Source organism: Micromys minutus (genome assembly GCF_963924665.1).
Source record: "Micromys minutus genome assembly, chromosome: 33".
Taxonomy (NCBI): domain Eukaryota; kingdom Metazoa; phylum Chordata; class Mammalia; order Rodentia; family Muridae; genus Micromys; species Micromys minutus.
In genome coordinates, this window is record NC_137968.1 from 18,627,125 (window position 1) to 18,639,502 (window position 12,378).

Here is a 12,378-nt window from a genome sequence, read left to right on the forward strand (position 1 = left end):
GCAGGCAGAATCATTAGGATCTGCAATCTCCTATCATATCATAAAAGTCTTCTAAATTACATTTTACAGCTATCTTTGCTCTTTTAGGGATGGGTTGTAAATACATGTAGTAAAATTCTGAACTCCAGATAGTCAAGAGAAATGTCGTCTAAATAATTTAATATTTGAGGGTTATTTACTGTGATTGTGCTTGATTTGAGAACTCTGTAAGCATCATTTCAGGTCCCCTGTGGCCACTTGACTACGTAGTTGTATCTTTTTAGTAAATTATTTGCATACCACTTTAGAGTTTACTGAAATGCTCATCCGCTATTTCATTTTTAGTGCTGCTGACACATAGGGGAATCACAGCCCTTGTTTCGAAGATCTTCTCTTTGAAACTCGGGCACTGATTTTGATTATGTTTCTACTGAGCTACTATGGGCATGTGTTTTAAAGAGAAATGAAATCTACCTAATTCTCCTGCCTTAACACCATGACCTATTGCTCATGTAAGCATTACTGATATGGTAGCTATTAATTGAATTGTGTCACATCAAAAGGACTAGCCCTTCCTGATGAGGAATCAGTGGGCCACTGATACCAACTCCTTTAACAAAGTGACAAGTAACTACACCTTGTACTCAAAGTCTTCTAGATCCATTCACTTGTTGTGAGCCAAAGTGTTGACATGGTAAGAAACAGTGTTTGATGAAGTAAAACAATATTTTCAATAGTGGTGGTGTTTTGCCATTCCTAAAATGAACCACTGTCTAGGAAAAACAGCACTATTTAGAGAGTAAACTTAAAGTAACCTTTGTGTCATTGGACCATCTTTTGGGCCACCTGAGTACAAGGCAATGAATGGTATGTGACTCATGTTTCTGCAAACTCAAAATGTAATGAGGTAGGCATAGGAATATTGAAGAAGACAAACTGAAAGTCCCCTCAGAAAATGGACATCTGGCAATATTAATTTACCAGTGTCATCCTATTGGTCACTTCATTCCTCAAGGGGTAAGGCAGGCAGTCTTTCAAGGATGGTGAGGTAAAGTCAGTGCTGAATACATGGACCAAACCACTATCAGGAAGGAAGCAAAGTCACAATGCAGGGAACATGATATATTTTCTATGTTGCTACAGACCTAAGATGACATTTCCTTTTCCAAATTAAGATTAGCATCATTGTAGCTAGCTTTTCAAAAACTTAAAAGTTAACATTCACATATAAGCTAACAAATACCATATTTGTCTTTTGGGGTATAAGTTGCTAAGTCAGATACTTTGATCTCTTCTACACCTATTATCCTTAGGTTTGGTCTTCTCATTGTGTCCTAGATTTCCTGATGTTTTTGGTTATGAGCTTTTTGCTTTTTTGCTTTTTGCATTTTCTTTGACTATTGTCAATGTTTTCTATGCTATCTTCTGTACCTGAGATTTTTTCCTTAATCTCTTGTATTCTGTTGGTGATGCTTGCATCTATGACTCCTGATCTCTTTCCTAGGTTTTCTCTCTCCAAGGTTGTCTCACTTTCTGATTTCTTTATTGTTTCTTCTTTCATTTCTAGATCCTAGATAGGTGTGATTATTGAAGTTCCAGGTTCTGGAAAGTTCTGTGGAGAAGTATGCAGAGAGAAGGGGAGGCCACAGCAAGTGTCTGTTGCAGAAATGAGGATGGGACTTGGGGACTCAATTTGAGGGAGTAGAGGAACAGGTGAAGATCTGCAGTCATCCTACCTGCTTCCCTGGATACAGTGGCCTGTTTGTTTTCTAAGGAAAGACAGAAATCATGTGGATTCAGATGTGTGGGAAAGTGTGGGAGAGAATCTCGGAGGAGTCAATGGAGGAGAAATTGTAATCAGAACACACTGAATAAAAAGTCTATAAAAAGAAAGTAAAATGGAAAAAATGGTGAATTCCCAGTTTGATAGGTTTTATAGTACTTTTCTTACCTTGTCTTTCTGAGGTGAAGAAATACCATATTATACTAGCATGCAGTTTCCTGTTGTTCTTTGTTCTCTAATATCCTTGATTCTTTAATATTTTAATTCTGAACACAGGAGTGTATGTACAACTGATGTCCAGAATTACAGAGTCTCTGTGTCTATCTTCTGAGTCACCCAAAATCCATCCTAACACCGCATATTCCACAATGTCCTCTTCTTTTCGTTCTATAAGTATAGCAAAAAATACAAGTATAGCATGAGGTAGGGTCCTTGGAAAGGAAACCAACTGCACTGAATTCATCTACGATATCTCACAGATGTATGGACCAGTGTCCTCACTCCAGAGTCACTACACAGTTACTTGTTAGACAGCATTAAAAAGACATTGTTCAAAGATTCTCCACCAAAGTCTTAGGCACAGATCAGGTTTTCCTTAATTCAATGTTAAAATCCTTTGAGCTCAATACAAAGCTGGATAGCCAACCAAGCACAAATGCAGCAGATATCTGCTCAATAAATACATAAGTAAAACTGATACTCTGAATGATGTCTGACATCCAGTATTTGACAAAAGCAAAATGTCTAGTTAATTAAGTAGTGGGCAATAATTCCAATTTAAATATGAGTGCGTTCCTTAAATAATATGTCATGGCATCAATAAGAAAGTAGTACTAAGGAACCAGATGGCCTGTTACCAAGGAAACAGTTTTATCAACAAGCTTTGATAATGAAAGAATTAAGACAGAATATATAGGCAGGATTTAGAAAGAAGGGGGAAAGGTGTAGCACTTTTTCGTTATTTTTGGCAACGTTTTCTATCATGAGAGGATTTTGAAGAGGCTCTGTACAAAGAGAAGCCAATAGACTTCTACGTTCTATTTCTGGATCCATATCTCTTGCTGGGGCTTTTCTGTAGATTTATTCACTTACGTTTATTCTTTAAATACTGTCATACTGTATACTCTAGAAGACATAATACTAGAATCAAGATCACCCTCTCTCACCCATAGTTTTGACTATCAGTATAAAACGGCATTGTATTTGAATATTACTGTACTCACTGAAATATAATGTTAATTATTGTTCCAATTGATGTCATACTGACATACTTTCAGGTGTTTGCAGTTTCTGATTTTTAACTCCAAACGTTATTGTGTGTGTGTATACATTTAATTATGTCTATAAAAAAAGTCCCTGGAAGTAAACTAGCATATATTTTTCTGCTTTGATTGGTTTTCTTTTTCAATGCTAGGAACTCAACCTAGTACACCACTCACGTCTAGGCATGTACTCTATCAATTAACCATATATTTAGCTCTCTTTGCTTGAAAAATAATTTATTTCATATCTACATATTTATTTTTTGTATTTATACATGCCATGTGTGGAGGTCAAAGAACAGCTTTCACAAGTCTTCTGTCTCCATTCACATATGGTTTCAGGGATGGAACTTGGACCCTCAAGCTTAGCAGCAAGTATCTTTACTTAGTGAGCAATCTTGGTGGCCTGTCTTTTACAGGGCTTATTAAGTTGCTCAGGCTAACCTTTAACTCATTATGCAGCCTAGGCAGCCTTTAAATTTTTAATCTTTCCCTATTATTCTCCACAGCAGTCAGGCTGACAGACCTGTAGATTCTGTATTTCTTCAGTACATGCACTTTAATCTTATTTCCATATGATTTTCTACATGTATTTCTGTTGTCAAGAACCATGAATGAGAAGCTTCAACACTATATATGTGTTCTTTGGATCTGTTATAAAATATAGCATAAATACTTATAGAGGAATATATAATGTATGATATTGATATGATATATGATATATATGCATACACATACACATATATGTATATATTACATTTTTCATCAAGTATTTGTTATTAAAACTTTTGAGTAATCTTTTAAGATCATTTATGCCTACTTGAAATGGAATTTTTTCAGGTTCTTTGAACATTACAATTACTTATTTCTTATATCAAGTACTCACTTTTATTTGACATTTGTTTATAGCCTTCATAAACTCATGCATATTTACTTTAAACTCTCACCAGGTCCTTATGTCTGACCTATATTTTAAGACTTTCGTTTTCTTTATATGGACAAATTTCACTCAGAAAGAAAGTATATGTGGCATTCAGTAACAGCAAGAGCTCAAGGGCATTTTGATGATCAGGAAACAAACTACTTGGTCAAGAAGAGATTGTACAAGTCAAGACCATAAAATAAGATGGAAGAATTTCCTTGATGTCAATCTGAAAAGCCACATACTAGACTAAGTGTGCCTTACCCTACAGAAACTGCTAGAACATTTAGAATGAGGGAGTAACAGTGAAAATATGACTTTTAAGATTCATTTGCAAGATAGTTTGATAAAGTGAAGTTTGGATTCACATAAACTGGTATTTCAATGGTTTGTGGAAAAGAACCTATTCTAATTGTATTGGGTGTATTGATTGGTCAAACATCTTAAAGGCCATTTATGAATTATCTACAATGGGGAAGAACTGGGGCCTGATAGGGTAAAACAGAGATAACAGAACAAGAGAAAAAAAGAAAGGTAGAAAATGAGAAAACATACAAATGAAGAAGGGCCTGAGGAAGGATAAATTATCAAAACAGGTTTGACTGTTGAGCCTCGGACATTTGAGCATGATGGAAATATTGGAAGAAAAAATAAATTAGAGGAAGAGACAAAAGCACTGCAGGGCAGTAGCAGGAGTCGTGTTCTGTGCATTTTCCTAGGCTGCTTTATTGCTTTATAGGCTGTAACCACAGACTGAGGCCAATTCATTCATCAGCCAGTATAGGGAATGACATTTCAATCAATCACAAATTCATTTAACTGTACTGTCATTAAGCTTACATTTATTTATCTTGTCTTTAGGGATGTTACTCCTTTCATTGCAAGAACACTTATTGAGAAGGCACCTACTGCAGCTCAGTGTTGGTGCCAAGTGCTAGGAATGCAAAGAAGACAGTTTGTCATTTCAGATCTATTCAATATTGGGATGACACCTTATAGTAGGAAGCTATGAGGTGCTGAAGGAATACCCTTCAGGGAACACCATTATTTCCCTGTGCTAAAGTACAATCCTTACATAGGCATACCTGTACCTAGAAGGCTCTTGACCTCTGACTGTCAGAAACCCAATAGAATATAAAAATTCACATGAGCTCTTATTGGTGATAACATGTTAGCACACACTTGTTATAATATACTAACAAAACTATACATTGGTTCATTTTTGTGTACCTGTCTTAGATGTAGATCTACTGGAATCCTTCTCAGAGATTCTACTTTTCCCTAACAAAAGCAAGAGAGAGCTGGGGACGTGGGCAGATGGAGGCGGGTGGCTCTTTTCTATTCCTGTAGCAGATTCTTTTAGCATTTGTTACTGATTTTTGGCTTCCTGCTGCTGTGCCCTTGCCATTGAGAAGGATGTTGTTATCTTAATCATTGTCTAGTTATTATATTATTGAGAAACTTGTATTAGCAAGTGAAAGAATCCAACCCAAGCACAAACAGTGAACAAAAGAAAGAATGCCAATTTACAGACTCCTGTATCAGGAAGAAATGGAGCCATTGTAAAGCCACATGCTTGTCCAACTTGTTCTGGGCTAACATGTCTTGCCTTGGCTTTGTTCTCCTCTGTAGTTCTGACAATGTAAAGCTTCTTCTTTTTTGTGCTGTTAGGATCTATTCAGTATCTTCTTTGGAACAACTAAAGACAAATGGATTCTCCTCTACTTTATGGATGTGCTAATTAAAATCCCTAAATTGAGATTCGTGGTTCATTATAAGGTCACATGTTATCAGAATCCCAGAAAAAATGTACCAAGAGAGTAAAATCAATGGATGACATCAGTATATACATAATATTTATAGATGGAACACATTTGATCCAAAGACTCCACTGTGAGTTTGATGAACCATAATCTCATATAATCTTCAAGTGGTTCCATAATAAAGTAGTTCTACTCTCAATAAAAAATTCTGAATAATAGAAGTTAATTGTTTAATATAATATTTAATTTACGTTTATATGATTGATTAAATTTAACAAGTTATTTGTTTAAATGATTGTAAGTTAATTATTTATTAAATGCAATAATTTAATGAAGTGGAACTATACATTATTTAGCATGTGATTATGGAGCTTTTATTTGGGAAATTTAAAGTTTGAGCCTATCTCATATATGTATATCCAAAATATATATAAATGTACATTTATATGTACATATTTGAATGCATATCCCAGCACTTAATAACATGTGCTTCCCAAAGCTGGAGCCCTTAGCAAATATCATTTTTTTAGACAAATGGGCTTGCTTATTTTTACACAGAAATTTAAAATTGGTTTAGTATTCAATTCCTCAAAACACCATCTTCAATGGATCTCCAATCCAATTATAGAGCAGAGCAAAGCCAAGGCAGGAAGACTCATCCCAGAGCAAGTTGCTCAAGACTGTGGCTCTAGCAGGGCTTCATTCTTTCCTGACACCTAACTCGGTAAATTGGCATTTCAGAACTCATCAATATTTTTAATTTGTTCATGCTGAAACTTTTCATGAATCAATAGTACAAAGTCACATCTTCTTGAAGTGTTACTGTTGATCTTGTAAGCTCCTCTCTGCAGCCACCTTCCTACTTAAGGACAAGAGTCCCGGTTAATTGAGATGCACCTGGCTCTTTTGTACTGTAAGCCCGGAAGAATTAGCTTTCCATGACTGTAACAGAATGCCTGCTATAACTAACATGTAAAGAGATTTACTTCAGTGCTTAGCACCAGAGGAAACCCATGATGTTTGGCCACAAGTGCTGGCAAACATGACAATGGCAGAGGTCATAGAAAAGCAAACTGCTGAGTTTATGGACTAAAAACAAAAGAAGAAGGATACCTAAATCTCCCTGAAGAGAATATTCCAAATGACTAAAGAACATCATGTTAGGCCCGAATTGCTAAAGATTTCACCATCTCCTGAATTTTTAACACATGGACTGCAGGACACTTCTTTCCATCCAAAGTCTAGCAGAAGATTAGTGATGTAATGGGAGGTGAGACTCTTGATGTGGAAGATGGAAACCTATGGATATAATCAGTTCATACCCAACCTTCTCGGGATTATTGCTGTCTATAAATGACCAGTAGAAATTTGTCTGCCCCAACCCCTTTATTCTATTAGTAGTTGTTTCAGCAGAAAGTAAAGATGACATAATTGTTCATGATTAGTTTTCAAAGGGCTCACGTTCACTCCTGTGAATGTTGGCTTCTCTTTCTAACTGTTCATTTCTCCTACTTACTAGATGAAATTGTAGGAGCACAATCATATAGGCAGACTATGAGTGGAACCAATAGAATTCTATGAGGCAGAGCTCATCAAGGACTTGAATAAAGAGCAATATTGTTATAATAGCAATGTGCTTACATAGGCGGCTGTCCCTAGCCTTCAGACATTTGTCAGCATATTTAAAAACCATATGTTGTCATGTCTGTAATTGGATATTTTTAATTCAGCAAAAAGTAGTTAAGGTAGTGACATGAAGCTAATAGCAATATTATATGTGTCCTTCAACTTTAAGTATGTAAAAATTTCATAGTATAAAGTAAAAACAAACATGCAGTCAAGAAAAATGTAATAAAGTAACAGGGTAGAGGTTGAGGTGGTAAATACATACAGATAATCACTTTTTAACTCCCCAGTAAAACATAAACAGTAGAGCACACCTAAAAAGTAGCTGAATACTCTTCGCCCACTGGATGAGATACCTTTAATTTAAAACTGTCCTAAGGTGTAAGTGGGATTTTTCTCCCTTTTAAAGATGAAAAAAATAAGACTCAGAGAGTTGATATGAGAATTTTCAGCAATTCAATCTGTTCCCTGTGCCTCAGGGGGAGCTGTATAGAAAGGATTGAGTTGAAAGAACTCGTGGTAGATGGGGAGGCAGATAAAGGCACTGGGGGAATACATAAATAGATAAACAGAAGAAGGCAAAAACCTGGAGATAGCAAGCAGGCCCTCGTATTTCAGTAACAAATACGTGGAGAAATACCTGGAGAAGAGAAAGTGCAGTTCCAGTATAACAACCTTATTTCCTGAGACTCATGAGCCTTCTCAGTCCTTCTACTGAGAGCTTCAAAACAGGAGACAGAATTGGTAAATTTTGAAACAAAATGCAAGGAGGGGTGAGGAGCTTGCTTTAGGACTGAGTACATCCTTACAGGGGGGTCTCATGCCTCAGGCCCCACCCAGTTCTAAGTGTGATCAGGGGAAATATTGCTAACAACTTCTCTCCTGTCTCTAAGATTACTTTAACAATAGAAAAGACACTGTTTCCAGTGATTTTATTTAGCATTCCCAAAATAATTATAATAATTTATAGTTTAGCTTATCTTGATTTTTTTAAATGTAAGTAGTTTTTTTTTTTTTTTTTTTTAATGAAGGAATCTCATACAATTTTTCCAGGAGACTAAAAGACAACATTGAGATGTGGGGCTCCTTCCCAGTGCTTATTTTTTTATGTCTCCCTTCTGTTTTCACTAAAGTAACTCAAAGATTAAACAACCAGGACCCAAGTGGAAGCTGAAGACACACATTGTTTCCTTCAGCTCTAGCAGGCAGGCTGGTGCCATCATATAGGTCACAAGAACCATAATCCTGAGACTGTCTTCCAGAAGCTTTCATCAGAAGCCACCAGGGAGCAGCAAATGACTAAATCACTCACCTTGCCTCCTCCAGTGAGACACTTGCTTGGAGATGAATGGGAAAGATCCCAGGGAGGGGAGGAAGAAAGGGGAAAATAATGGTACCAATATCCACATCCATGTGGCTTTATGATCTTAGTCTTTCCTGAGCAGGTGTCTCTTTAGTCCCATTGTGTGTATCTACAATCCAGGTCCTGGGAATGTGAGAATAGAAATCCATTTAAAATCACTCCACCTGTGCAGAACATGGGCTTTGAGGAAAGATATCCAAAATATAAATCCCAATGCTACCATTCCACATTCTATAACCAAATAGATGTTACCTCACCTCTTCTTAACCTCATTTCATCTGTAAAATGGAGCTGAGGATAGCATCCTTCTGAAAGGTTACCATGGGGATCAGATAACAGAGTACATGTCACATAGAAAGACACTTTGCCTCATAATATTCAGTAACACTATCATAACATTTGTAAAGTGTCATATGGCTCATACAAAGTGTAGCCAATCCCATCACATTTGGAGCATCAGACCGTGCTAAATTCTCTAAGTGCAAACAAAAAAAAATTGTTTCAGATGGCAGCCTATCCCTCAGCTCTCAGAGGACTGAATGTGAGATCTAAGCAGAGATGAGCTGGCACATTAAATATAAAAAGGTAGCCAGAATTTAGCTTAGTCTTCCAATAATAGAGAAGACAATCGCTTCCTATATTATGTTACATTGGACATTATATGAGGAAAGAAAGGAAAGAACAAATAAAAAGTTGGGGGAGTGAGTCTTCTGGAAAAAACACATGCATGTGCCCTCACACACAAAGCACATTCTACCACTGACTGAAACAATGCTGGAAAAATAAAGGAACTCTCAGAATTTAGAATTGCTCACCATGAAAATCAGATCATACAAATTCTACCTCTGGGGTACATTCTGTATGAATTAAGTCATTTGAATACTGACATAATCCCTGCTGTCTTTATTGTTCAGAAGGTAGTGTCACTTTTTTTCCCAAGTAACTTTCTGTTGTCTCTCTACAAACTAAGAAGAATGCATCAAATTCACATGGGGAGGATAGAAACAGACATGGGAGAATTCTTACTTGATACTCAGAGTCCTGCTATAATTCAGAAGTATCTTAACCACACAGCATCTTGGTGGGTATTTTGTTGTTGGTATTTTTGCTGTTGTTGTCTTTTTTTTGTTTTAATTTATGAATGGAGTAAGAATAGCTTCTACATCCTGGAATTACCATAATGCCATGTCAAAATCCTTAGCTCAAGTGCACAGCCCATATTGACCTTGCTAAATAAACACCACCCCGGCCACCCTGTCACTGGAAAAATACCATCCAGTTCAAACTCAACTCCTTTAGTCTGACCACAGAGATCATCGAAGCACCTTTGTAAGGCAAGTTCTAGAAGGATCTTGTAGTCAGTCTTATAAAACAGCCAGATGCTTGGATGATCTCCATCATTCTTCATGCTTTCACTACCCTGAGATTGCCATGGTGACAGTGTGGGTATATAGTCACAACATGGTATGTTTTATGCTCTTTATTTCCAAAGCACATTCAAGTGCTTACTTTGTTGATTATAAAACAACTGGACCAGTCAGGGCGGGCAGGTAATACCCCACACTGATGATAAGAAAACACAGAATACAGGATAGAGTAACAGCAGCCGCCATAATTACACAGCAGTTGTGTTCCTGCCTTCTGTGTATATTGGTCTATGGAAATTTTTTAATGGCCCACACGTTATTATCAGAAAGAAGAGCCATTTGTTTATGTTTTTCCAGGAAGGTAATAAAGGAGCTGGGACTAAGTATGGACTCATCTTCCTCCAAAATCTATAAGCTGTATCAGCAATTTACCAGGGAATCAAACAAACTATTAGTCAGTAGCATGATATGATAATCTGTGCCTTGGGAATCATATTCCATTTCAGTAAAAGGTTCAGTAAAATATCCATTCAATCAGTTTGAGTTGTTAAGGTCATTGGTGGCTGTGGCTGTGACTGTCACATGCGGCTGCTTGTCAGCTGTTTGCTATTCCTAGTCTCCTATTATCAGCTTCCCAATCTATGCCTCAAATTGTGTGTCCCTCTAATGCTGAAAGAAAAAGATATACTGCAACGTTCTTTTACATCGATTTATTAATTAATTATTTAATAATTTTGAGGACAGAGATTATATGATGCTGTAATGAAACACTGCCCTAACATCTAACCGCCTTCCACCCCATCACCTCTCCTTTTCCTCACAATTTTCTTCACACATTCATTTCTATTTCCTGCAAGGCTTTCTGGGTGACCGCAAGTTTATGAATTTGAGCCTTGTGGGCTCAGCAGTGGCTTCAAAGGTAAAAACAATATCCCCCTTCTGAACTCCTAGCATCTACAAATAGCCAAGAGTTTAGCAATGAGGGTCAGGAATCTACGAGCTCCTCCCCCAGCCATGGCATATTGTTGACAGTCACAGTTATGTAAACCCAGTGCAGGTAACCACAACTGCTATGGTGATTACAATGGACATCCCTTCTTTCCAGCTGTCCAGTCCTCGTGGCCTAGGTACATTCTCATATCCAAGTTGCAAGGGCATTTTGATATGGTCTCCTTCCCCTGGGGAGATTGAGCTTAGTCCTCAGTTGAGAAGACCTACTCTCTCTTGCTTTGTTTCAACAGGAGACGATGGTGAAAGAGGTGACACAGGAGAAGGAGGGAAGGATGGCAAAGTGGGACGCCAGGGACCAAAAGGTAGGTGAGCCTGTCAGACATTGCCAGTCTAAAGTGCAATGTTTTCTGTCTATCTGTCTATCCCTCTATCCCTCTATCCATGTATCCCTCTATCCATCTATCCCTCCCTCCATCCATCCATCCATCCATCCATCCATCCATCCATCCATCCATCCATCCATCCATCCGTCTATCTGTTCATTCATCTGTCTGTATATCTATCTATCTATCTATCTATCTATCTATCTATCTATCTATCTATCTATCTATCTATCTATCTATCTAATCTCCTCTCTCTGTGTCTCTGTGTCTCTATCTGCCTCTGTCTCTCTCTCTGTCTGTCTCTTTCTCTCTCTCTCCCCACCACTGCTCATGTCATAGAAATTAGCAGTTTCACAAGCTCTCTGCTCCAGAGTTAGGTATTATGTGTTAGAGGTATAAGTTACCTGACCAGCCAAGGCCCTTATGGACTTGTCCGAAGGCTGGACTCTGGCCTATTTCTCAAATGTATCATTAAGGCTGTTCAGACTCTGTGGCTCAGTAGCAGTCTCTGAGAAAAATCTCAGATGACAAGTTCTTTTTTTTCTTTTCTCTTTTTAAATTTATTTTTGTGATATTCTCTGTATTTACATTTCAAATGTTATTTTCCCCACTCCAATACCCCCTCCCCCCTCCACTTGTTGCCATGAAGGTGTACACTCCCCCAATCACCCACTCCACCTCAGCACCTTGGCATTCCCCTACATAGGGAAAACACACCTTCACTGGACAAAGACCTCTCCTCCCATTGATGACAGACAATGCTATTTTCTGCTACACACACAACTGGAGCCATGGGTCTCTCTCCATGTGTACTCAATAGACAAGTTTTAAGAAACATAGGTGTTATAGCTTCGATGGCTTCTAGCTATCGAAGGCTGCAGGATACAAAAGAGGGACTCAGTTCTTTTTATAAGAGGCTGGACACTGTGAGTTTGTCAATGTGACTAGAAAAACAACATAAATTAGGTGTCATCTTTAC

General features: G+C 37.6%; 1 protein-coding gene across 1 annotated transcript in view; it reads left to right on the plus strand.

Annotated features, from left to right (window-relative positions):
* Positions 1-12,378, plus strand: part of COLEC10 (collectin subfamily member 10) — a gene marked incomplete at its 5' end in the record, with an annotated part of 40,829 nt that overhangs the window by 6,160 nt on the left and 22,291 nt on the right. Inside the window, one exon of the mRNA XM_080909383.1 lies at positions 11,307-11,378. Coding sequence (XP_080765509.1) covers positions 11,307-11,378 — 72 coding nt within the window. The remainder of the gene's footprint in view (positions 1-11,306; positions 11,379-12,378) is intronic.